Source organism: Nematostella vectensis, chromosome 6 (assembly GCF_932526225.1).
Source record: "Nematostella vectensis chromosome 6, jaNemVect1.1, whole genome shotgun sequence".
In the NCBI taxonomy this organism is placed as follows: domain Eukaryota; kingdom Metazoa; phylum Cnidaria; class Anthozoa; order Actiniaria; family Edwardsiidae; genus Nematostella; species Nematostella vectensis.
The window spans coordinates 11,887,247-11,910,946 of NC_064039.1; the positions used below are offsets into that span (position 1 = coordinate 11,887,247).

The 23,700-nt window shown below is 40.4% G+C and overlaps 1 protein-coding gene across 7 annotated transcripts; it reads left to right on the plus strand.

Annotated features, from left to right (window-relative positions):
* Positions 1-17: 17 nt before the first annotated feature.
* On the plus strand, positions 18-23,562 carry LOC5520918. Of its 7 annotated transcripts, XM_048729204.1 has the most exons (18): positions 18-168; positions 1,995-2,114; positions 8,089-8,320; positions 8,850-8,945; positions 9,281-9,611; positions 10,775-10,936; positions 12,048-12,268; positions 12,773-12,945; positions 13,336-13,502; positions 14,814-14,909; positions 15,126-15,221; positions 15,476-15,571; positions 16,742-16,837; positions 17,064-17,162; positions 18,883-19,107; positions 19,664-19,976; positions 21,882-21,985; positions 22,406-22,497. In XM_048729204.1, the coding sequence occupies exons 1-17, from the start codon at positions 89-91 to the stop codon at positions 21,955-21,957; spliced, it is 2,679 nt and encodes an 892-aa protein (XP_048585161.1). In that variant the 5' UTR covers positions 18-88; the 3' UTR covers positions 21,958-21,985; positions 22,406-22,497. The 7 variants fall into 7 exon arrangements, with proteins under 7 accessions (XP_048585161.1, XP_048585160.1, XP_048585165.1 ...); XM_048729203.1 differs by lacking the exon at positions 21,882-21,985 and having other exon boundaries at positions 19-168; positions 22,406-23,562; XM_048729206.1 differs by lacking the exons at positions 18-168; positions 21,882-21,985 and adding an exon at positions 199-237 and having other exon boundaries at positions 22,406-23,562.
* The last annotated feature ends 138 nt before the right edge of the window (positions 23,563-23,700 follow it).

The following is a 23,700-nucleotide window of genomic DNA, read 5'->3' on the forward strand; positions in this document are numbered from 1 at the left end:
GACTAGCAGGATATTTCTGCACCACTAAACAGGAGCTTTGCCTGTGCAGCTGTGCAGGTAGCGTGTGTTATTAAATCTATCCGTAAATATGCAAAAATGGTATTTTTCCTGTATTGAATTTCAAGCGCAAGGGCAAGCTTGGGCGCCTACGGCATCGTGGAATATAAGGTAGGGCTAATTCGAACTAGCACTAAATCTTTTTAACTTGAACCTTTGTAATCATCGCTTTATCAAAAGGTGAGACGATATTATCTTTCTGATTAGCTATAAAAATATTTCATTGGTGGATTTCTAATCAAAGCTCTATAGGTGTTTGTTCTTTGGTATGTTTAAGGTTTATAAAATGCGAATTAATGCCAAAGGTTCGGTACCTTGTTGATAAGTTCAAATCGAATTTGGCTTATTAGCATTATTAAATCTTCTAAACAACAACATCTGATTGTTTATTCGATTGAATAAATTATTTATGACTTATTTTCACCCAAAGGAACGGTTTGGCACAGTATAACATACCATTTTGATGCGAAATATAAGAACACCTTTAATGTTTTCTTATCACGTTAATAAAGTATATACCAAATTTTATTCTTTTAAGATCAACAAACGACCATTTGACGATGCTGTTACATAAATATGAATGATTCAATTTTGGTGCGGAGCTGATGTATGTATCAAGATCATATTCAATCATCAAGATCTATTAACATATCACAATAATTGACATTGATTCGTTTGATTAAATCTGTCACGCCTTCATGTAAAAGCCTGATATGGCGGATTCGGTACTCAGCATCGCAGTTCTTGCTCAGGGTATAGCCTGCGAGCCGGGGGCGAGCCGTCTCTCCTGTGTGTTTCCTTGTTCAGGATCCCTGTGGCGGATAAACTTTTTTTGGCTCGCCACAGGAATCCCAAAAAAAAACCCAAAACAGGAATTTCTGAATTAATCCTCTTTAGGGCCGGCTACTCAGGTTAAGAAAAGTGGGGGCTCCAGGGGAGGAGGAGGTATTTTCTCCTTTCGTTTTTAATATACAGTGGTACCTCTTAGCGCCTTATGCGAGCCCCAAACTCAAACTAAAAAAGGCATATGAAGAAAACGTTGTCGTTTTGAGGGACTGGTACCAAGGACTCTTAATTTCTTTTCAGATACTTTCTCCATTGACCAAAGATGGTCACAGTCACTGTTTTTCTCTTCTGATAAGTCATAAAGTTTACGAAGCACCTGCGGTACAGTAACCGTAAAAATAACAAGAATCGTGCAGTTTTTCCAAATAAGAAATATATTAGTTTCCTTATATGGAGTGACCGCGTTTGGCAAAAACGACAATTTTTGGCTGAATTTTCTTGATATGGCCAAAAGTGAGAGCTCAAGCCCACCCAGGCTAGTCAGACACTTTGCTAATGAGGTGGGCAGGTGCCTTTTGGCCGCTAAGGCGGATACAGGATTGGGAAGCAAATATTTTAAGACTTTGTTATAGTGACCACTGAAAAGATGTTTGGCCGGTTGACGGTAGATGTAACGTATTGTATCTGCATCACTGTGTCCTTCACGCAGTATCTGTAATATATTAGAGGTCGCGGATCAGATAACAGTAGCAGATGTAGGAGTCGCAGGAGACCACATTTACCACATCTTCTCAATGACATTCACTCATAAAGAAAGAATATTACGCTTAATTCTTACACCCTTAGTGAATAATGGATCCACCTTGCATAGGTGTAACCTGCTATAAACTTGCTTCCAGCAATTCCAATCATTCTCAGACGTTTCCGACTTTTCCCGACTGTTTCCCGATCACATCCGTTTGCGTTCGTGTAAAAGAATTTGTCACTTCACCGCCGAAGGCAAGTGGGTGTATCAAACTGATATGTAAATATATCTTCTATTGTGCTCGCCATCTACGTTGGTTTCTGTCTCTTAGACCTCTGGAATTAATCGCCTAGTTATTATCACTTGAGTTTCTGTCCACGAGATCGACTTATTTCATTCCTTCCAGCATGGATCTTGAAACAGAAGAGGCGAGTGGCGATCGGACAGAGGAAGGACTATCGGAGACTATTGAAGGCAACATTGAATATTCTAGTCGAGGGGTGGCAGATAACGAATCCGATTCAAGGTACATTATTTACACAATTTACTCAAATTTAGAGTCCCCCGTATTGGAACTTCGACTGCTCTTACAATTTTACAAATTTTGTCACTTTCAGACTTTTTCACAAGTGATTTATTTGATTAAAAACTGTTATAGTTTTCTTGGAGTCGGCAAGAGATTTCCTCACATTTAAACAACAGGTTAAATTAGCTTCCCACAGTTATAATCTTGCTAAGATCTAGGTAAGCGTAATAACAACTTTATGTGTGAGGAAGTGTGATGTTGTTTAGAGGTATTTAAAATGGCACATAATATGTTTGTTTTATTGGTCGATATAGCAAGAGCTAAAATATAAAATACACGATAATGATTTGCGTGAGGAATGGTGTGAAAGGCAAAACGTGTTGGAAAAGTGGACTTATCATTCTGATTCATCTTAGGACCGGTATAACGTATGAATGAAATACTGACACTATAATCTAAGTCTGTTGTCTTTTTGCTTTACATTTTAAGCCAAAGGTACGTAACGGATAAAAGCAGTTCCAGTAAACCATGAGCTGTTGCGAATTTTCCATAAATGCACTTATAAGATTTTTTGCACTTGGAGGCATAAGCGCAGTTTATTATCGAAATGCAAGTTAGAATCAAATGTTTATTCAATTATACTTGTGCTTGAGTTATTTTCGCAATTTTGGTGACCCCTTCTTTGAGGTTAAACTCGAGGCAAGTCTCGTGATAGTCTATCTGCATTTATCCCGTCAATTTACGTATCATAGATGTGTTAGCGCGTTATGAAGCGGTAATCTTTCAGTTTCATTCAAAAAAGAACTTTATCTAATCATCCTAGGCACAATATTTTGAGTCACGCAAGTGTTGCGTGACTAACTAGTTCGTATTACTCCGACAGCACGTAAACGATAGTTTCCTGTATTTAGTGCCAACAAAGAAACCACCAGACGTTTAGAATTTTTAGATAAAACGCCCCCAATATTCCGCTTTAATACGATATAAGGAACATTTGGTAGGATGTCTTTTTTAATTGTTTATATAATCACTTTTGCCTAATTTAGCACCAAACTTGTTAGATGCTTGTGATAAGTGCATTTTAATTAGGGCTTTTATTGTTTTTCTTGCTTTTCACTTTATATGATTGTTCTGCACTAGAAATAAACAATTCTGACCTTTGGGCTAAGGCATGCACATCTTTGCATCCAGTAGGGTTTGCGCGCTAGCTGAACCATATATGGAAGCAAACATGCCAATAGCTTTAGAAATGAGGCCGTGGTGAATGATTTCTGTGTCTCGTTCTAAGACTGTTCAGTGAAATTTAACCAGCTTTCCACATAACTAATGGACTGTCATTATTGATTTAGCAGTGCTGAAAAGCCTCCTTAAGTAAACTTTATTGATATTGCTCTAATTTTATTATACCCTTTAGGACTTTCAAACAAACCTAAACTTTGGGGTTTATTTTCAATTAACACTAGCGCAAAAATGGAAGAGATTATGGATATAATCGTACAATTGCTTTTAGAGAAACTGAAATTTCCTGTTATCAAAATACAACAGATGTAACAGATATATCTGCAGATTTTGGCCACCGCCGGAGTAGCTAATCACGGTGCGAATTTTTGTCTCCGAGGCAAAAAAAAAAACATGTCTTCATGCTATAGCGAAGACTTTAGGGTTAAATTGAGTAGGATTCTAAGGAGAGGGTATCTTCGAATAAAAGAGAAAAGAAGGGGTTGCTCAAGAATGTCACTAATAAAATAGCTTTTCCAATAGGCTTATTGAAATGTGTAGAAGCTTTCCAGCACTACCAAATTAAATGTGTGAAACCTGGTACTACATAATTTGTGATATGAATAATTGATCATATAAACAGGGCCGTAGCTAGCCAGGGAAAAGGGGGGATGATTAGAAGATTAATAAAATTTGCAAAAGACATATAGAAAAATAGCGTCTGCCCACGAAGCAGAAGAAATATCCGAGGCTTGCCTCTTGCATCTGAAATTTCTTGCCCTTCACGAATAAAGATACTAATATCATATTTACTCTATCGCCGCGTTTTTAGGGCGGAGTGCGATGGCGCATACCTGTCAGGCCAGTTGAGCCTGGACGTAAAGAGAGTCTCTGGACAATCTCTTTAAAATGTAACGATTTACCTTCTTTAGTCTGCCCTGAAGAATTCTTATTTTCTGGTTAACAAACAAGACTATTTGGGTATTTTGACTGATTCAAACAACACAAGCAAAATCCCAGAAACTCTCTCGGTAAAGTTTGAAATTTCTTTCATAGAATATGATCTTGTTATTTTTTATACCGTCGTGGATACGGCTGCGTTTAAGAATCATTTAGCCATATATTCGGCATAATCCAGTCACAGAGGTCTTTGATCTATCCAAGATGAATTGCCACTTGAAAATTGGCCAAAAGAGGACGGCCACTGAAGAGATCCCAACCTAACCCTTCACTATGTCTTAAAGGGCTCGCATATAGTTCGCCAAATATGGTACGTTTTCTCGCATTGTTCTTTTGCAAATGTGTCCGCATGCTAATTTCCAGGCAAATTTCTTGGTATAAATGGTATAGCTAGAAAGACTACAGGCAAGCTGTAGAAAAACTAGATTGTCTGCGTAGGAGTGGTGTAGACAATGTCCCTCCCTCCTTCATCAGTGCAACTAGTTTGTTTCACAGAGGCGTTTAACATACCTTTTCAACCTTGTATTTATTTATACCTGAAATTCCTTGGTAGCAGCAATATTTTGGGTGCGAGCGCGCATACTCAGAATGGCACGCAAGGACCATTCGGTGACGATGGCGATGACGTTCCATCAGCACGCGCAGCCTTTTTAAGCGGTAAAATAACAACAACAAAAAGCAACTTATTCAGCGCTTACAAATAAGCCATAAATTTTCTTTGGGGAAGGGTTTATTTTCATTTAAATATTTTTTATCGTTCTCTGATGTAACGGACGCAGACATTTCTGTGTCTATATTTGGCTCGAGTTTGCCACTCAAAAAGTCACGTGATCGGCTATCGCAAATAGATTTTCGGTCCCAGGTATAGGTTTTAGGATACAAACACCTTTTTCGATCAAGCTGGAGATTTTTCGCAAAGTAAGCTGGTTTCCCGAGGTCAGCTCCACGAATCCACGATGCGCTATGGACGCTATGCATTAGAAAGGATCAAGCATTCATTAATAACTATGAAAACGGTGCTCCGTTACATTTTTCACCCTTCCCGCTATGCCTTGCATGCTTATAGCCACAATCGTGAAAGAGCTGGGGCGAGTGCATGGAGACGAGGCCCTGTGGGTAAACATCAAAAAAGTGCCTCAGTTCTCAGTGCTGAAAAGATCTAAACTCGCGAGATTTGGAAAAAACACAAAATGTTAGCTCTTCAAAGATGAATATTATATACAAGCCCTGGGCTTTACATACTTAATAAGTTTTTAGAAAAAATCCATTAGATTCGAAAAGAATAGCAAGAAGAGATTAAAAATGTACGACATGGATGTGCTACGATAGCTTGCAAGGTTTGCAAAGACGTAACTATTAAATGAAACATTCGTATCTTGAATTTGTTTTTGTCATTATTATGTGGTTCAACTTATTTACTTAACTTCGCTTTCGTCTACAACAGAAATGATTTAGATCAAAACCAAATTGTTTGCAATCGTTAATATCAGATAAAAATTGGCGCAAAGAATTATCATCGGAAATTGACCACAACTACCGAAATCTGAATGTTCGGGTTAAAAATAGTCTTACGAAAATAACCACTAGTAAAATGACACGGCTTTTGTTTCTTATAATACGGCATTGTCTACAGTATATTACAAGCGATTTTCTTCACATAAATTTACCATTTCAAGATTCAATTTGGCCAAAAACCAGTCTGATCCTTTTCAAGCCGGAATGGAATCATAAGGCGTTAGTTCAAAAAATTTGGTGGCTTATTCTAATTCATTAATAATGGTGGAAGCCCTGGGTACTTATGTGTTATTATGTCTGGTATAATAAAGTGGGCTACACTTTGATTGGCTCTATGCGCCTTTAGTTTTGATCAATGAATAATTCTGTTAATTCGACCTGCTTTCGACGGAATGAAAGCTGTTATTTGAAAGTTAAAATACCAACCTAGCGACAAAACTACTGGATATTCCCAAGGTATGGGGGCATAGCGGACGAACACACGAGGCATTTTTAATATCACCCATCAACGAACGCGGTTATTAGAGTCATCATTCGCATGATTCACCTGTCTTGCGGCTTACCGGCTACATTGCTGCATCGATCGGTAAAGGATCTGGGGTAAACGTTTTTGCTGCTGAAGCATCGATCGGTAAAGGATCTGGGGTAAACGTTTTTGCTGCTGAAGCATCGATCGGTAAAGGATCTGGGGTAAACGTTTTCGCTGCTGAAGCATCGATCGGTAAAGGATCTGGGGTAGCATATATATACCATTCAAGGACTCGCGCTAATCACCATCACCATACTCGTTTCACTGTAAAATTTGTCTTGGACTGTACTGTGCATTTTATCATATTGTTATCACAAGCAACATTGAATCAAATTATATTAGTATAGAGCTAATTTATAGTTTGTTGGAAAACCATTGTTATTTAAAGAAAATACTAAAATTTATTACTACTTTGACTTTTTAATCGTCAATACTGTCTCAAAACCAATGCGTAAAGCATTTTGTCGTACAATCAATGTAAAGAAATTGCTTGTACTTAGCGCATGGTGACGACCCACGTGCTGTTTACATTATCATAAACTCAAAATCGAATAGCCAAACGCTAAGTTTACATTTCATACAAGGCTTCGCTTGCTGTTAAGTTGAGACGGTTGAGGTTTTGGCGACAAACAGTCGCGGTTAGATTTCTGACTCCTGAATCTTGGGCACGTTTCAATAACAGCGCATCCCCATAGAAATAATGGTTAAAAAAAAAAGGTACTTTCGCGTTTTTTGGCTTTTTAATATCTTTAAGCATAATAGAATAGCTGTATCAGAGATAACTCAAAAGGTGCGGTTCAGAAAAACGCCTGGTAGAATCTGTCGGGTATTTGTAATTCAAATGTTTATTTTTACGAGACAGGATATCGTAAAATGGGATATTTCATCATTATACATGTTCATTTTAAGGAGAATTTTGAATTTTTATAGTGATTCTCGTAATGATGTGGAACAAAACAGAAATTCATATTTACGTTGTCGCGATATCCAATATCTTGCAGGTACTAGGAGAATTAGATCAGAATTTAAGGCGAGGTTTGGTTAAAAAAAGATCCTGTTTATTTTCTATTGCACTCTCTGATTGAAATCCATTATATTTTGAAATTTTGAGCTCTAATGTTAAAACCTTTGTTTCCACCGTTTCATTCCTGCCGTGTTACGATGCTTTTTAAAACGTTTCAATTTGATATTCAGTGGTGGTATGTACCTCTACCTATTTGTTTTGTTTTAATAACTAATAATTTCGATATTATATTAATTTCTTTTATTCAAGATCGAAATGTATTTAACATTTTAAATAATTTACATCTTATGCTTTTATGATTTATTGCTTCTAAGAAGAGCGTGTTTGTATTGGCTAGAGACTGTCTGTCTGAAAGCCCTTACATTGAGTTAGGGACAGACTTTACAGTCCTGGTGCCGACCAATGGGGTACCCCTTTCTTAAATTAAATTGCGTTTACGGGTTTACTCTCATCGGGCAGAAGGGGAACCTTTTGATTATTTACAACAGATTTTTTTATTAGCCTTTTTGGCTTTCATATTAACTATGCGAATTTTATATGTCTGGCGTGTTTCTAGTTTGTCTAGTGGAATACTTAATTATTGGGTCCTTACATCCATGTTGCGGTAACAAAGGACAGATCGCTAGATTATTTTCGAGGGGTGCAGAAACAAATTACCCCCCTCCCCCTTAATGCTCTAATTCGTTAATGCTAAGTCATGATAATTACTTATTTATCTTCATTTACAGTGACGGTGAGACCGGGAAGATTGGCATTGACGAACTCCCGCGAACAGGTATCGCTAAACTCGCAAAACAAATGTTTGAGAGTCAAGCTCCTTACGAGATCGAGACCGAGAAGACCCCGGACCTCATGATGGTGTCAGAGGGGCTCACCCGTGAAGGAAAAGAGAGGTTTGAGAAGGGCGAGGCCTACACACCGGCGCACAGGGTGCATAGGGAGCTGGAAGACCTGCCCGAGGTTAATAACATATGGCATTATATGAACGATAGTGGGCTCTTTACATGCGTTTAGCTAGGGTGGGTGAGGGTGCACCCCCCGCCCCCCCCCCCCCCCCCCCCCCCCCCCCCAAGGGCGTAGCCAGGGGTTGGCCAAAGGGGCCCGGGCCCCCTTCGAGCTGCCAAAAATACAGTAAATGTATGGGACATTATCTAAAATACAGGATAAAATACCTTGAAAGGGCCTTTTGGGCCCCCTCCTGTTTAAAATCCTGGCTACACCGCTCCACCCCCCCCCTTTCGAGCGCTAAGAAGTGCGCTATTTTTTTTATATTCCACATGACATCCATGACTGGGCAACAAAAAAAATCTACCAGAGATGAATCGTATATAATTCCATAGTGACCTTTGCATTGACAAAAAATGCACAGTGGTGGAAGATCTAACTAAGGTGAATAACTCAATCATAGTCACCTATGCGTACACTCACACGTTGAAGCTGTTGTGCGAGATCCTTTGATATTCCTCGACACTCTTCTTGTTTTTTCCAGAAAGGCACAGCGTCCAGTGCGCGCGCAGCTTTCGTCAGCTCCACAACGCGTCAGGAATTCACACATCACATGGACGACGATCTGCCGGACATACAGGTCAGCAGACTTTACCATCGAAATCGAGCTTTACCGAGACTGGTGATCTTCCTAGCTCTATTCCCTTCGACCTGATTATGAGGGCAGTGCCCTCACCTCATTTCGGACTAAAATATTTTTAATGTATGGTAGCTAAAATACCCCCCCCCCCCCCCTTCGGGATGGCGCCCTACCCTTCGAGGAATCCTGTATCCGCCTCTGTTTTCAGTATTCAGAATAAACCGTCAAGCAAATCGGGTCTAGGCTCTTTAAACTCTATGTCATGCCTTGGTTATGGTGGTGTTGCAGCTGTGGTTAGGAGTCAATTCGGTAAACTCTGTCTTTACCTTGATCAGGGTGGTGTTGCAGCTGTGGTTAGAGGTAAATTCGAGTCTGGGCAAGCTTCCAATGTCGAGGTCGCTCGAGAGGGTGACGAGGAGGATTATAGACCTGCCAAGGGGACTGCGCTATCCACACGCGCCAAGTTTGAGCAGGGAGAGGTATACAATGCCAGTACGTACAGAAGAGAAGAAGATGAGGCTTTCCCAGAGAAAGGTTTGGCCAGCAAGACCAAGCAGATGTTTTTGTCAGGCGCTGCTAGTAATACCATGGTCTCCGAGGAAGAGGTAGATGATCCGAAACCTGAAATCGGCACCGCTTCTAAGATTAAGTCTATGTTTGAGAAAGGTAAGTTTTCTGGCCGTCCGTCCGTCCGTCCGTCCGTCATTGTCGGTCTATATGCCTTACTGTTTTCTGTCCGTCATCTTTCTGTTTTCCGTCCGTCTTTCAATCTCAATGTCTGTCTGTTTGTTTGTATGTCTATCTTTGTGCCCATCTATCTGTCTCTATGCTTGTCTATCTGTCCGTTTCTGTCTGCCCGTCTGTCTCTATGCCTGTCTGTCGGCCCGTCTGTCTGTCTATATTCTTGTCTGTCGGCCCGTCTGTCTATCTCTTTGCCTGTCTGTCTGTCTGCCCGTCTGTCTATATGCCTGTCTGTCGGGCTGTCTGTCTGTCTATATGCCTGTATGTATTTCTGTCTGTCTGTCTGTCTGTCTGTCAATATGTCTGAATGCCTGCTGGTTTGTGTATTTCCTTCATCGATGATTATTCGTATGTTTTTTCTCCTCCGTAGCCAACTTGTTATGTTTGTGTCATTATTGGCAATTCCATCATTAAAATTGGCTCCTTGTTTCGTGTGCATTCGTGTGCACACCTGCCCTTCCGTCTTGCCAAATCACGTGATCATGGACCTTTATACACGCGTACGCGGTCACGCCATCGCTAACGGACGTGTACTAAACATAACAGATTACGATAACCTTTAACCGATGCGGGAAACTGATAGAATCCCTTGCATTAATATTACTACTTGCCGTTATGATCAAATGGTAATGTAATTCGGTGTATCTAGTCGGAAAGATATATGCCCGATTTTCATTTAACAAATCGACTCATTATTTCGAGCCTTGGAGTTGAGCAGTTCGGTATCGAGGGGTCCGGCTCGTAGGATACCGGAACTCAGGAGAGCCATTCAGAGCGCGGGACTTGATGGATACCGGACCCCGAAAAAAAATAATGCTAGATATCTAAAACGGTCCATTCAGTAAGTGACATCAAAAAGTAGAAAGTGAAACCATTATTAAAAAAAAAGCCAAGATCCGGCAACATAATATGATTGAGATAGAAAATTACGTCATCCAGTGAATGCATGTAATGCATACAGGTAAACCACAGGGAACACGCGCAAACCACCTGCAATGTCACGTGAAAGTGACGTCGTTCTCATTATCGCATATAAAGCATTCCGACGCTTTCGTCAGAGGTCCTTGATGTTTTCCACATCGTTCCAGGCGAGATACCCAAAGCAGAGGCGGTCCACGTAGGGGAGGTAGATGAACTGGAGGAAGTAGTCTCCACGGGAATCGCCGTTCAGTTGCGAACACAATTCCAAAAAGGGGATATATCAAACGCTGAGAAGAGAGAAAAAAGACTCAGCTATAACCCCGAGAAAGGTTTGTTTGCAGCCGGTTTCGAAGCAAAAAGTGTTGGATTAACTTTTGGTTTGTAATTCACGAAGAGAGCTAGGGGAACACCAAGGTGTTGAGGGTTGTTTCATGGCCAAGACTGGAGCTAATGACACCACAATCACCATCACAACACACGTCAATAGCGAAGATAAGTCACACCGGCATTTTGTTCTGTTTCATTGAGAAATAAAAAGTTAAAAAAGAGTATCGCGTTCACGGGTATGTAAATCGTAAAAAAATAAGTTTGAAAACTCGAGCAAAAGTTTTTGTTGTAATGACTTGCATGACAAACCTTGTGCATGAATCAGCTCGTATATCACGATACTGACAAAATAATTGTCAATCCACTGACTAACAAGCATGTTTTCACATAACACACATGACATGCACGTGATCGCACACGTGATATCCCATACTCCATTCTTCTGCAATGTTTTCGCATAACATACACGTGGACACACACGTTGCTCCATTCTTCTGTAATCAGAGAGGGGTATCTCAATCTACTTTCTACTTCATTTTTTATGCAAAGGGTGTGTGTCTTAGGGGGGAGGGGGCGAGTTTTGTTTTGTTTCAAGATGTGTACAGGACAAGGTAGACAAAACGTGTATGCTTAGCAGTGTGTGTTTTTTTTTTTTTGGGGGGGGGGGGGGAGGAAGTTAAAGAGCAATATGATACATGGTCGTAGGCTCGGCATAGGGTAAGCATTAGAGAGAGTGGGAGAGGTTCTCTTTGCTAGGCCAATGGAGCTTAAGGGCGAGGTGTTAGGGGTAGGGGGAGTCTTAGGCAACCTGCTATTTGAGCAAGAGTACGTGTGCTGAGTCAAGACTATGACTGCATATTTACTTGTATGTAATGAGAGAGGGGAGGATGATGTCTTAAAATAAGGCCCCCTTGGTTTAACGATCGTATCTTTGATAACCAAAATCAAAACAACCGTCATACGCGATCGTTAGTGAGAGCTGGTTGAAAAATCTCATAACATAACCCTTTTTCACATTAACATTCATTATACCAGTCATTCTCCCTCTCGCTAACCACATCCAGCTGCCTTTCCTGATCTCACCCAGTTTGATTTCAAACACCCAATTCTCAGGTACAATTAACGAAACAAGATCGATCTTCAAAGATCCACCGCATTTGCCAGTACAAAAAGAGCAAAATGACGTGGATAATCTCCCATCGAAGGGAGTGACGCATGATTACCGCTGGAAGTTTGAGACAGGGACGGTGACTAACGCCGAAGGGTCTGTGGTCGATAGGGATGAGGCGCTACCAACAACAGGGACAGCTCGCGCCCAGATGGCGGCGTTCCAGGTACGGCTGGATTAGACCTGAGACTTTGATCATCACAGCAGTCGATTTAAAAGCGCACGTGCCGCAAAGCACTCCAAAAAGCAGGGGAGAGGAGGGGGAACTTTCCCAAGCAGTATAACCATAGTAATGTACTAAAAGGACCATGGTCTCTCCTGTTACCCCTGTTAACCAAAATATAACTACCAAGATCAGTGCCGTAGCAGGCCTCGGAATATTGGAGGGGCACAGCCACGCCCCTACAAGTCATTCCCTTATATTTTTTTTCAAATATTGGGAGAGGGGCACGTGCCCCCAGTGCCCCACTTCCTGCTACGGCCTTGCAGATTACAGGGCGAAAGATTGACAATTGAAATTAGATATTTTCTTTTTATAAACCCGAATACACTTTAGCTTTTAGCACTAACACTCTAAAGTCTTTGTTCTCTTTTTTACTGGCTTGACCATTACACTTTGACTATTACGCTTTGTTCCACGGGTTACGTTGTAACCATTCGTGTACTGTAGGCCGCAGCTGAAAGGACGGAATATCAAAAGACTTGTAACATAGAGGAGGAGATGCAGATGTACAAAACTGCGAAAGGGCAAGAACCAGACGACGAAGTAGATAATTGGGAATACAAGCAAACTCGTATTGCCGCAGACGAGCTTCCTGCGAGGGGTGTTGCAGCACAGACTAGGTAATGTTCTTCAATCTGGATTTTCTTATACAGTATGTGGTTTATGGTAAGCCTCTTGGCGCCTTGGAGCTTGGACTTACTCTATATAAGTAACAACGGTCTTTAGTCTTATAAATTCACACGGATGCCTTAAGGCATTTCTGGTAGCGGTTTCTTCTCTTCTGGGGCCAATATCCAATGATTAGCTTTTTAATAATTTGAAGTAAATGAAACGGGGGAAAACAAAATAAACTTATTTTTGTAGGTGATTTGTTCTTGGGACATTGCAGTTATAAGACTCTTGACTTCTTGGTTGTCCAACATTTTCGTTGCAAAAGTACGCTTTTAGACGTTTACTGAAAATTGGCAGCCTTATTAATGTTCGCATACTCTTTGGATTCAAACCACCAGGGCGATGATAGAAAGTGGGTCATACGAGACCCATATGCATCGTACTTTAGATGACGAGGAGTTAGTAGTAACACCAGGATCTGCAAGGGCTCAGCGCGAGCAGATTGAACGAGGCGAATACATCAGCAAGCCCAAGAGGCTCATTGACGAAGAGGAACTACCTGCAGGTTTGTGTAGGCCAGGTCATTTTAGTGATGGTTGTGGTAGGGGGGGGGGGGGGGGGGAGGCAAGGCATGTAATTGACGGGGATTTAGACATGATAGTCTCGGTCAGGGTACGGTTATTCCATGGAAGTAATAACAAAGAGTTTTAGAGTAAGAGCAGGGAGATTGCAGGCCAGTCCTAGGGACTGGAAGATAAAAAGCCACTCACAGTAAGAGCTGTGTTTTTGTAGAAGAAAGATTGGATCGTGTAGTCAAGGTAGGGCGTTAGGGCTGTGCAATATATCAGCCTTTTTCCTTGAGTGAGGGAACAAAAACACGCATACAAAATGGCTACCAAACTAAGACTAATTTATTATGCAAGATTGTCTAACTATAGTAACAAGAACTAGTGCCAGTCTCTCACGATATAATACAGGCTGAAGGGCCAGTCTTGGTCAGCCCTGGGAGCGGAGATGAAAACAAAATATCAGTTAGGCAGATAACAGGCCATGTTATTGTTTGACGTTGTGTCAGAAGTTTTTCTGGGCCAGAATGTAACAACAACATTTTATTTTTATTTTTTAACAACAACATTTATTTTATTAGCACCCTCTATTATACAGATATTACTTATTAAATAAGAAAAGGAGAAAAATAAATATAATTTTTATAATTGGGCACCAGCCGCATTAAGAAATAGCATAGCTAATCGAGCTTAAGCGGCTAGGTCAAGCGGAAAATTGCATGGGTACAACATGATACATCAATATAATATCAATACAAACAGAAACGAAAAACAAACGACAATAGATACACGCACCAGAACAAAACACGCACAAGCAAGGGGAGGTCGATTATAGGGATCATTTATATATAGGAGAGAATCTTAAGTTTGTAAATTACAACAATAATAGAGTTAGCTTTTGTAACGATCTAAAAGAGAGCTGATCATTAGTGTCTTGAAACTGGAGCGGGATTCAGATTTATAATCATCCTGAATATCGTTCCAGATTTTTACACCAAGAAAGCGAATGTTAAATTTGCCATAGTTTGTGCGTATCTTAGGCAGGTAATAAGTCTTCCTACTAGCAAGTCTTGTATTATATTGATGTATCCTGTTAATATTTGTGAAAAATGATTTGAAGACAGATGGCAAATGATCTGAATGGAAGTCATACATAAACAGTGCATTGTTAAGATAGATTATGTCATGAAGTTTGAGGAGACTAAGTTGGTAGAATAATGATTGTAAGATATGTAAGATTGAAGTAAGATTGTTGGGTAAGAAAGAGGCTGATAGCAACTGTTAAATAATGCTTTTATTCAATGTTACAGGTGTTGCAAAGGAACATTTGACTCATTTTGAAAGAGGCGATTATATACAGGCACCGAAAAAAGTCATCGATGAAGAGGACTTTCAAGCGGTTTCAGGTACAACGAGCGCCCCTCTACAATACAAGTCATAAGTGGTCTTTTCACAATAATTGAGTGGGCTTCTGGTTCATAAGTCAGAGGGGCCGAATCAAGGCCAGGTCTGCATTATGTAAAGCATTGCATTAGTAGCCAGACAATAAGGACTGTGAATTTTTCTGTACTAAAACAAAATGCAAGACTTGATAGATTACATGCATTATCTGTTTTGTGTAGGTTTGGCTAAGGAACACTTGACGCATTTTGAGCGAGGTGACCACATTCATGCACCAAAGAAAGCAATCGAGGATGAGAACCTTAATTTTACTCCAGGTAAAAGATTAAACCTATTTACGGAAAACGCCCTTCCTCTCGCTCTTGAGCGACTAGACCCCCTGGGTCCGCCACTTGATTGGTTCTTTTCGTCTATTTATCAGATATCAGAAGAATAGGGTTTTGACCGTAACCGTGTCATACCGAAAACATAAAAACTCCTTCTTAAACTAGACCTTCAATATAACCCTGTACCCGAAGGTTGTCAAGACTGCAGTGAAATCACTTAACCAATATTTTCGTTTACGATGCAGGAATAGCGAGAGAACAACAAGGTCATTTCGAGCGGGGTGACTATATTCAAGCTCCCAAAAAGGCGATAGATGAAGAAGATCTAAGTTTCTCGCAAGGTAGGAATATTTAAAATTGACTTTTAGAATTGATTAAACAAATTCTAAATATTGCTTGGCGCTAGCATCGTCAAACATTAGGGTAAGGTCATTATTTATCCGAGGGGTAGGCGGGGCTGCTATGTTGAATTTTTGTCTGGTTCAAAAATTGCGACACTCTCCCAATATAAAGCACAAAAAAAGTGATCCTCCCCTAAAAAGGCGGCCAAAAATTAAGGCCCTCCCACTTAAAAAGAGAGCTTAATTCATTGTGTGTGTGTGTGGGTGGGGGGGGGGGGGGGGGGGGCACTGGTTAGACATGCCGATAAAGGGGCGGCGGAGCAGACCTTAAACACCACTAAGCCAGGAGAAAAGTTGATTTCGCGCCCATTTTTTAGGGGTGTAAATAATATTTTATAGGGTGGTCTGGGGGCATGCTCCCCCGTGAAAATTTTACCATTTTCAAATAAATGAAATGCTAATTATTGTTAAAACATAAATAGAAAACAGCATCATTAGCTCTTTCCCAACTGAAATCTTATTTAAATATGTTTTCATGCCACCAATCTGTAAAGTTAGTAGGGGGGAACTTTGACATTAATAGAAATTCGTAAATTAATTGATGGAAGCTAATAAAACCACATAAGGCCACACTTTAGGGGACAATGATTTTCAACGCCAGGCAGAAAGTCATGAAAGTGCAAGCAGAAGGCGCATCACTTTAATTTATTTATTTTGAAAAAATTGAAATTCCAGACTTTTAGGAGGCTCGGAAATTGATCAGAATACCTGTTCAAAGAATAAGGCCCTCCCCTAAACCCTGTATCAAAAGTCGAGGCCCTCCCCCAAATCATCGATGCTCAAAGAATTGCAACCCTCCCCCCAAACATGGCAGGCCTCCCTTCCGTAAAATAATGACCCTTCCCTTAGACAAGGGAAATTCAAAGCATTTTTAGCGTCATAAATAATGTCATTCAAAACGACTTGGCTAACTAGTTACATGAGCATATACTCTCGTGTAATTCTTGTGTGATGTATCTTTTTCTGCTTCAAACTCGAATCACGGTAAAATTTAATCCATCCAAGAGTTTTCTATATACAAAACAAACCGTTAAGCAAGTCGATTCAAGGGTCTTAATGATAAAAAGCAAAGTACAGTTTGTCACTTTTGCCTTTTCCATTTGATTTCAGGCTTAGCTCGAGAGCAACAGCAACAATTTGAACGGGAGGCCTACGTCCAAGCCCCTAAGAAAACAATCGATGAGGAAGACCTGAATTTCTCTAAAGGTTAAATTATAATTAATTTTTAGTCCACGAAAGAAGATGTACTTCATTTATCAAGGCCAGGGGCGTAAACAGGGGGTTGACCCAGTCCCCCTCTCCCTCCCCCTTTCTGATCCAATAAAGCTATAACATCTTAGTCGTTACGCCTCAGTTGGAAACTAATTTTCTTGAGAAATCACTTTGCTCTTTCGGCAAAATTCCTTAATCGATGTTATCTTTTGGTCTCCAGGCTTGGCTCGAGAACAACAGCAGCACTTTGAACGCGGGGAATACGAAGCTTCACCGCTGAAGAAAACAATCGACGAGGAGGAACTGAGCTTTCCAACAGGTGAATAACATGTTTTCACTTGGGCTTTCATGAAAGATGGTAACAAACAAAAATATATGTATTAAACCCGCATGTACGGTGAAACGAGATATTCTTATAGCTTTAAGTTACAAATAAAGAAGACACCTTAATGCTCAGAGACTATAGAGAAGCTTGTTAAATTTTGTATAAAGAATAACATTTATTTTCAAATTGTCAAATTGATGGAAATCATAGACGCATTAGGCTTCTATCTTCTCATTATCAGAAATTGTGAAATAACTATTATCACAAAAGGCAGTTAGCTCAGTCACAGATCCAGAAGATAAAAATACAATCTCCCCTGAAAGGCACTTTCGGACGCATTTTACTCGCTTGGTATTTGCGGGCAGGTCACCTTTCTCACGGGACTCGGCTGTTGGCCAAGGTTTGTTCGCATTCTCATTCTTTTTTTTTTTTGGGGGGGGGGGGTGGGGAGCTGTCAGATAGTTCTGGATTTGCGTCTGGTGCTAATAAAACAACGCAGACTAAATTACATAAAATGTTCAAAACTAGGTTATGTTGAAACATCTGAGAAATATCTATCAGTCACAGTAACTGTTCTTGCATAGAATTACTCCAGGAAGTGTGCATGCGATAGGGCGGAGACAGCTCATCAATCTTCGCTTGGTTGGACTTCATGTAGTAATAACTAGTCACATCATATTAAAACCAATAAAGTGAACAACACAACTGTTACAATTGTCATTTTGAAACCAACTCAGTCGCTAAAGTAACCGTCACCCTTTGCATGACTAATATTGGTGGACTAACCCGGGTTTGGGCACGTCTGGTTACACACGAGGGGCAGGTTAAGCACTTGAATCAGGCACAAATTATGGCGAGCGTCACCAATTCTGAGACTAATATTTGCGGAGTAACACAGCCTGGGCTATATTTGCCTAAAATTAACAGGTAGCACAACAAATCAGTCACATCAAGAACAACTTATATCATTATGTTGATCGTCATCCTTTGAGTGACAACATGTGGTGGAGTAACACGGTTAGTGCTAGGTCTGGCTAAACTTTGCAGGGTTATTTCTAGTGCACATTTCACCTAATCAAAAATGACCGACTTTTCTCTAAAACTCCTTTTATCCATCGGAGAAGTGGATAACATTAAAATCATCATAATATTCTAATACTACCGATGGTTACGGCAGTGATAATTCGTCATCAGATGTGTTCGAAGAGATGCTGGACAGGGTAAGCAAGACCGGGAGGTAATATAAAAATAATATTTTATCATTCCCTAAGGTAATTGGTGTCTAAAGCCCAAACATAAGTAATAATTCATCTCTGTAAGCAAACCTACTCAGAACTTTTAAACTAAAATTGATAACCTCAAAAACGTAAGCACCCTAAACTTAGGCTAAGTTCAAACATCGTATTATCCATGAGCCGTATTCAATTCAAATGCATGCAAATGAAGATGAAATAATCTTCTTGATTCATTTGCATACACTTGAATTGAATACGGCTCATAACAGGATAACACGATAACACGACGTATGAATTGAGCCTTAGAGAAGCTAATTAAACAGTTGTATAAATAAACTAAAAGGATATATAATTTTGCTTTGTTCTAAAACATAAGTTTATTAAAACTTTTTAAAGAAATGTGACTTATGTGTCGTAGAGTAATATTAGACACTTATCGTAATGATTATGTTTATTATTTTGTTATTTAATTTACTAAGGTAAAGCGCGGGAACAAGTGGCGCATTTTAACCGTGGGGGGGATACACATACTCCAAGAAAGACAATAGAGGAGGAAGAGCTTAATGTTACCCCAGGCCTTACGCATGTAACGCGGGCACAATTTGAGCGAGGAAGCCTGGAACGAAAGCCCAAAAAGCTGATTGAGGAGGAAGAGCTCCCTACGTTCCGGGGGCTGGCGATGGAGCAGAAGCGCAGGTTTGACGGTAAGTGATTTGACCACTGCTGAGACTTTGGAAGGTAAGAGTTTGCTCTACCACCGTCTCGCAACTGTTCACTCGATATAAGATAAAGCCTTAAGCTTGCCATCCTGGTTAAAAGATCTTGAAATGCGGTAATTGTGGTAATTTAGTCAAACAGGATAAAGTAAGACCAGTGTATACCTACAAAGTTTCGCTCTTTCCCCCAAAAACCTCTAATCTAGGAAGAAGTTGATTTTTAGTAAGATTGAATTATCAAATATAGTCCAGCTTTGTTATGGGGTGTTCTTGGGATAACGAATAGTAATTGAATCACACACCGTGTGGTTTAACAAATAGATAGCGTCTGTGTGTGTGCGTTTGTCCTCTAATAGATGCACAGATGACGTCACAGCGTGTCATGAACAAAAAAGTACACAACAAAACGTTGTTACGTTGTTTTAGTATAAATTCGCCCACCTTATCCTTTCTTTTCTCTCTGCATATTGTCCCTGTATCTGCCCTCCCTGCATTTTCCATTAGCATTATGGATCGGTAAAAACATAATAATCTTTCTCCTCAGCTGGTCAAGTAAGCGCACCAACACGTCGTCTAGTAGATGAAGAGGAGCTCTCCCAGATTCGAGGGGTGACGCGCATGCAGTCCAGCCGGATCGAGAGGGGGGAACTACAACATGCCCCAAGCAGGATAATCGACGACGAGGAAATCGTGGTCGCACCAGGTGCCGCGCAGCGACAGAAATGGCTGATTGAGCAGGGAGCGTACACGAGGGAAGTACCCAAGTACATCGACCAGGAGGACTTTTCAAGCTCAAAGACAGCAAGAGGGGAGGACCCCTTAGCACCACCTGAAGTTCATGCGCCAGTGCATTCAGGGTGAGGTGTACAGGACCCGAAATGATCCCAGGACCCGAAATGATCCCAGGACCCGAAACGATCCCAGGACCCGAAATGATCCCCAAAAGTACCCCAACTGATCCCGGGACCCGAAACGATACCGAGGAGTCCCCGAAATCAACCCCACGGAAATGCGGTAATGGACAAAGGGAAAGCAGAAGAAGCACTTCCAATTCTTAAAGCATAATTTAGGGTTGACAGCCAATCTATTTCTAAATAACATGACTTAAAAAACTTAAATTCCAATACAATACTTCTATTTATTACATTGCCCCGGCGGTAAACCCATAAACAGAGTCCAAAACAAATACACAACTTTTAATTGCTACTGAAAGGAGTACAACATAAACATAGCACAGCCAAAGCACAGCCTTGCTCAGAACAACCAAACTTTTGACCTTCGAAACATTTGCAGTTCCAACACATGACTCTGACACTATAAATCTCGTTTCCGGTAAACATCACCCTAAAAATCTATATTCATTTGACAACCAAACGTGTTTTTCACCACGAAATCCATGTTCACACGAGCGAATATTTACCGACAGCCGGTTTGGCCGAGAAGATGGAATTACAAAAGCACACTGAGTAATGCACTCGAACAACCCTTTTACTACCGTTGCAAAATATTAAGAGATGTGGCTTTTGTTGAAAGCAATATGTGAGTTTTGAATTTCCTTATGTAGTAGTGCGTACACCACTGCATGATTTCTCTTTATCTCTCTTTATGATAGGTCTTTCATTCACCGAACACAAACAAACATTTTCCTACGGGAAAGCAGAGGCATGTCTAATCTTTGGAGACATTCGTTTATGGCTTGTTATGTATGAATTATTTATTCACGCCTGGTTCTTCAAATTACCATCACGGGAATTTTTATTTGACCCCAATTGTTGACTCAACCAAGCTGTCGAAAGCTGTATTTCCCGCGCAGTCGTATATAAAAATCTTAATACTATGGTTTTAGTTAATTCAAATTTCTGGATAGTGACAAAAATGACGCTTAAATGTTTCATATGTTTTTAAAACTGAAAGCCAATCCTTCCACATTCCTTTTGTTTGTCCATTACTGCAATTCCTTGGGGTTCATTTCGGGGACTCTTGGGGATCGTTTCGGGTCCCGAGATCAGTTGGGGGACTCTTGGGGATCGTTTCGGGTCCTGGGATCGTTTCGGGTCCTGGGATCATTTCGGGTCCTGTACAGAGGGACCAATCTCGAATGCTTGGATACAGTCTACTAGATTATGGACATATCTCGATTCGGTTTTAAGGCGCGCACGCAACAATCCGGGAACATCACACTTTTAGGCGGGAAAATCATTAGGCGGGAAAACCAGTTATGCCTAGTGCACACTAGCGACATAACAACATAACGACATGGGCGCGCGCACTCTTATCTTCGACATAACGACATGGACATGACGACATAAGAGAAAAAAACATGTTTTTTCTTTTGTCATTATGTCCATGTCGTTATGTCGGGCTGATTATAGTACGCGCGCCCATGTCGTTTCGTTGTTATGTTGCTAGTGTGCACTAGGCACTATGCGCGCAATCTTAAGGTTAGACGATTTGCATGCACAATCGTATTTGCGGTCGTTAGCTAATTAAAGAGTTTAAGGGAAATTTAAAGTCATACTCTTTCAAAAACAAACGACACAAATAAGTAGGAAACAGACCTTGTATGCAATAGATGTTACCATTGGTGCTAACATGACTTTTGCTGTCGTTAAGTTAAATGAGACGACATAAAGAAGAGAGCTAATAACTGCTATCGTAATCGCTTACTCTTGCTAACAAGCACAGTGTTTTGAATAGAAAATATGTTAATTATATCTAGATATGCGTTTCTCGAGCTGAGGCAATGAACTCTTTATCTTTAGAAGAAATTTGAACCATGGTCATCGTTCCACTTTCCAGCTGAAAACTGTGGTTACGCATTCTGTGAGGTTCCCATGATAATAAACATTATGACTTCATACGTGCGGTATGTTGATAGGTCGTTCTTATACAAATCCTACGAGCACTTAGTTTTCGCTTGTTCGATCACTCTCTCACAACGCATGGGGATGCGCTCAAGTGCTCTTGCTAGTGTTGTGATTGCGTTTGCTTATGTTCTAATGACTTCTCATCATGACTTAGCATGTCAACCTCACCCTAGAACACCAAGTAACTTTCTATTCCATGTACCATACAAATCTTTGTCGAACAGTGTCTGCCACAGTCGTGATGAGCTCCGTCTTAGTAATAAATTTAAAAAAAACAATCTGATAACTTAAAAAAAGTTCATATAACTTATATGCTTTTTAAAGGCTAATCGTGCACCTTAGCTCTAACAGTTCCCAAATTATGGGAGCCGCCGTTTCTGAAATTACTTACACATTGTATGTTTTTCCTGGGTTTGCAGAAGAGCACACAGCGAGTCCGCACCCGCGCAGTATGTTAATGGAGACACAAACAACAACCCTCCGAAAAAGACTGCTAAAGCCACCATGTCAATCAAAATAGCCAGTAGAAAAACATCACACTAGAAGGAAGGAGAGACAAGTCCGCGCGGGGGCCTGGAACCAGTCATGGAGTGGTCATGTCCTACCAATGAAAGATGTCGCACCGTCTGGTTTAGTTTATGCACGTTAGCCCCGGGCTCGCCAAAATAACCGTAATTGTTTGCCCAGCTTTGCTGACATTCCGATGAATTGCCTTATACTCCTTAAAATTTGTATACTAAATATCTGAAAATAGGATGTCGGGACCCTATCGGCCTACCCCTAGATCTTCCCATGTCTTTTGTTTGAGGTCAACTGAGCGCAACCGTACCAGCAATGGCTGACGTTGGCACTGTTTGCCCGGGGCTTTAGAATAGATGTATGTAGATTCTATTCGTGGACTGGGATATTCGCAGTTACACATAAACCAGTGGAATTCCATTTGGCTTTACGCTAAGCTCGCACGTTCAGAGTCCTATGAGAGCTCGACTTGGAACAAGTCTGCGGTTAACGTTGAGCTCTCTTTTATAATAGTGAACAAATCCCCTCTCTTGAACACGGCACAAATGTAAAAACAACAATTAGAATAGGGAGGAATCATTAATGACTTTACGCCATAGTTATGTTTTATGACAAAAGGAAAAGTATCAGAATCAAATGTTTTTTTTTTGGTCTTTTCTGTATGAAAGTCAAATCAAGAGGAACTTTTTTTGTTAAAAATGACGCGCACAGACTATTTGTTACTTGACTTCTGAAGGTTTTCAAGACAGGCATTACATATATAAGACAGAACAACTACCTGTTTCCATTGCAACTCTAGGGTGTAGATGGTGTAGCTCCGTGTCTGAGTCCATTTTAATGTGGCACATATGCAGACGCCTATAAATTACAACTATAGTCATTTTTTATGACTTGTGATTTTTCCACTGATATGGCTGTAGCCTAGAGTTCTCAATACGCGATCCCATACTTGAGGTCCCATTGGTTTAAAGCTCAAGTTGAAGCAATGGAATATCTGCTATTTTTCACGTCGTGAAATAAAAATTCGCTTGATAGCAAATAAAGGATAAGAATATAATGCTTATTTGTAGATTTTTGTTTAAGGGGAGGGAAGTGTTCAAAGAAAAGAAAAAATTTCATTCACAGAATATGCATTCAAGGATGTAACTTTAAACAAAAGAAATATAACAATTTTCTCTTTCTGTTTACCAACTGG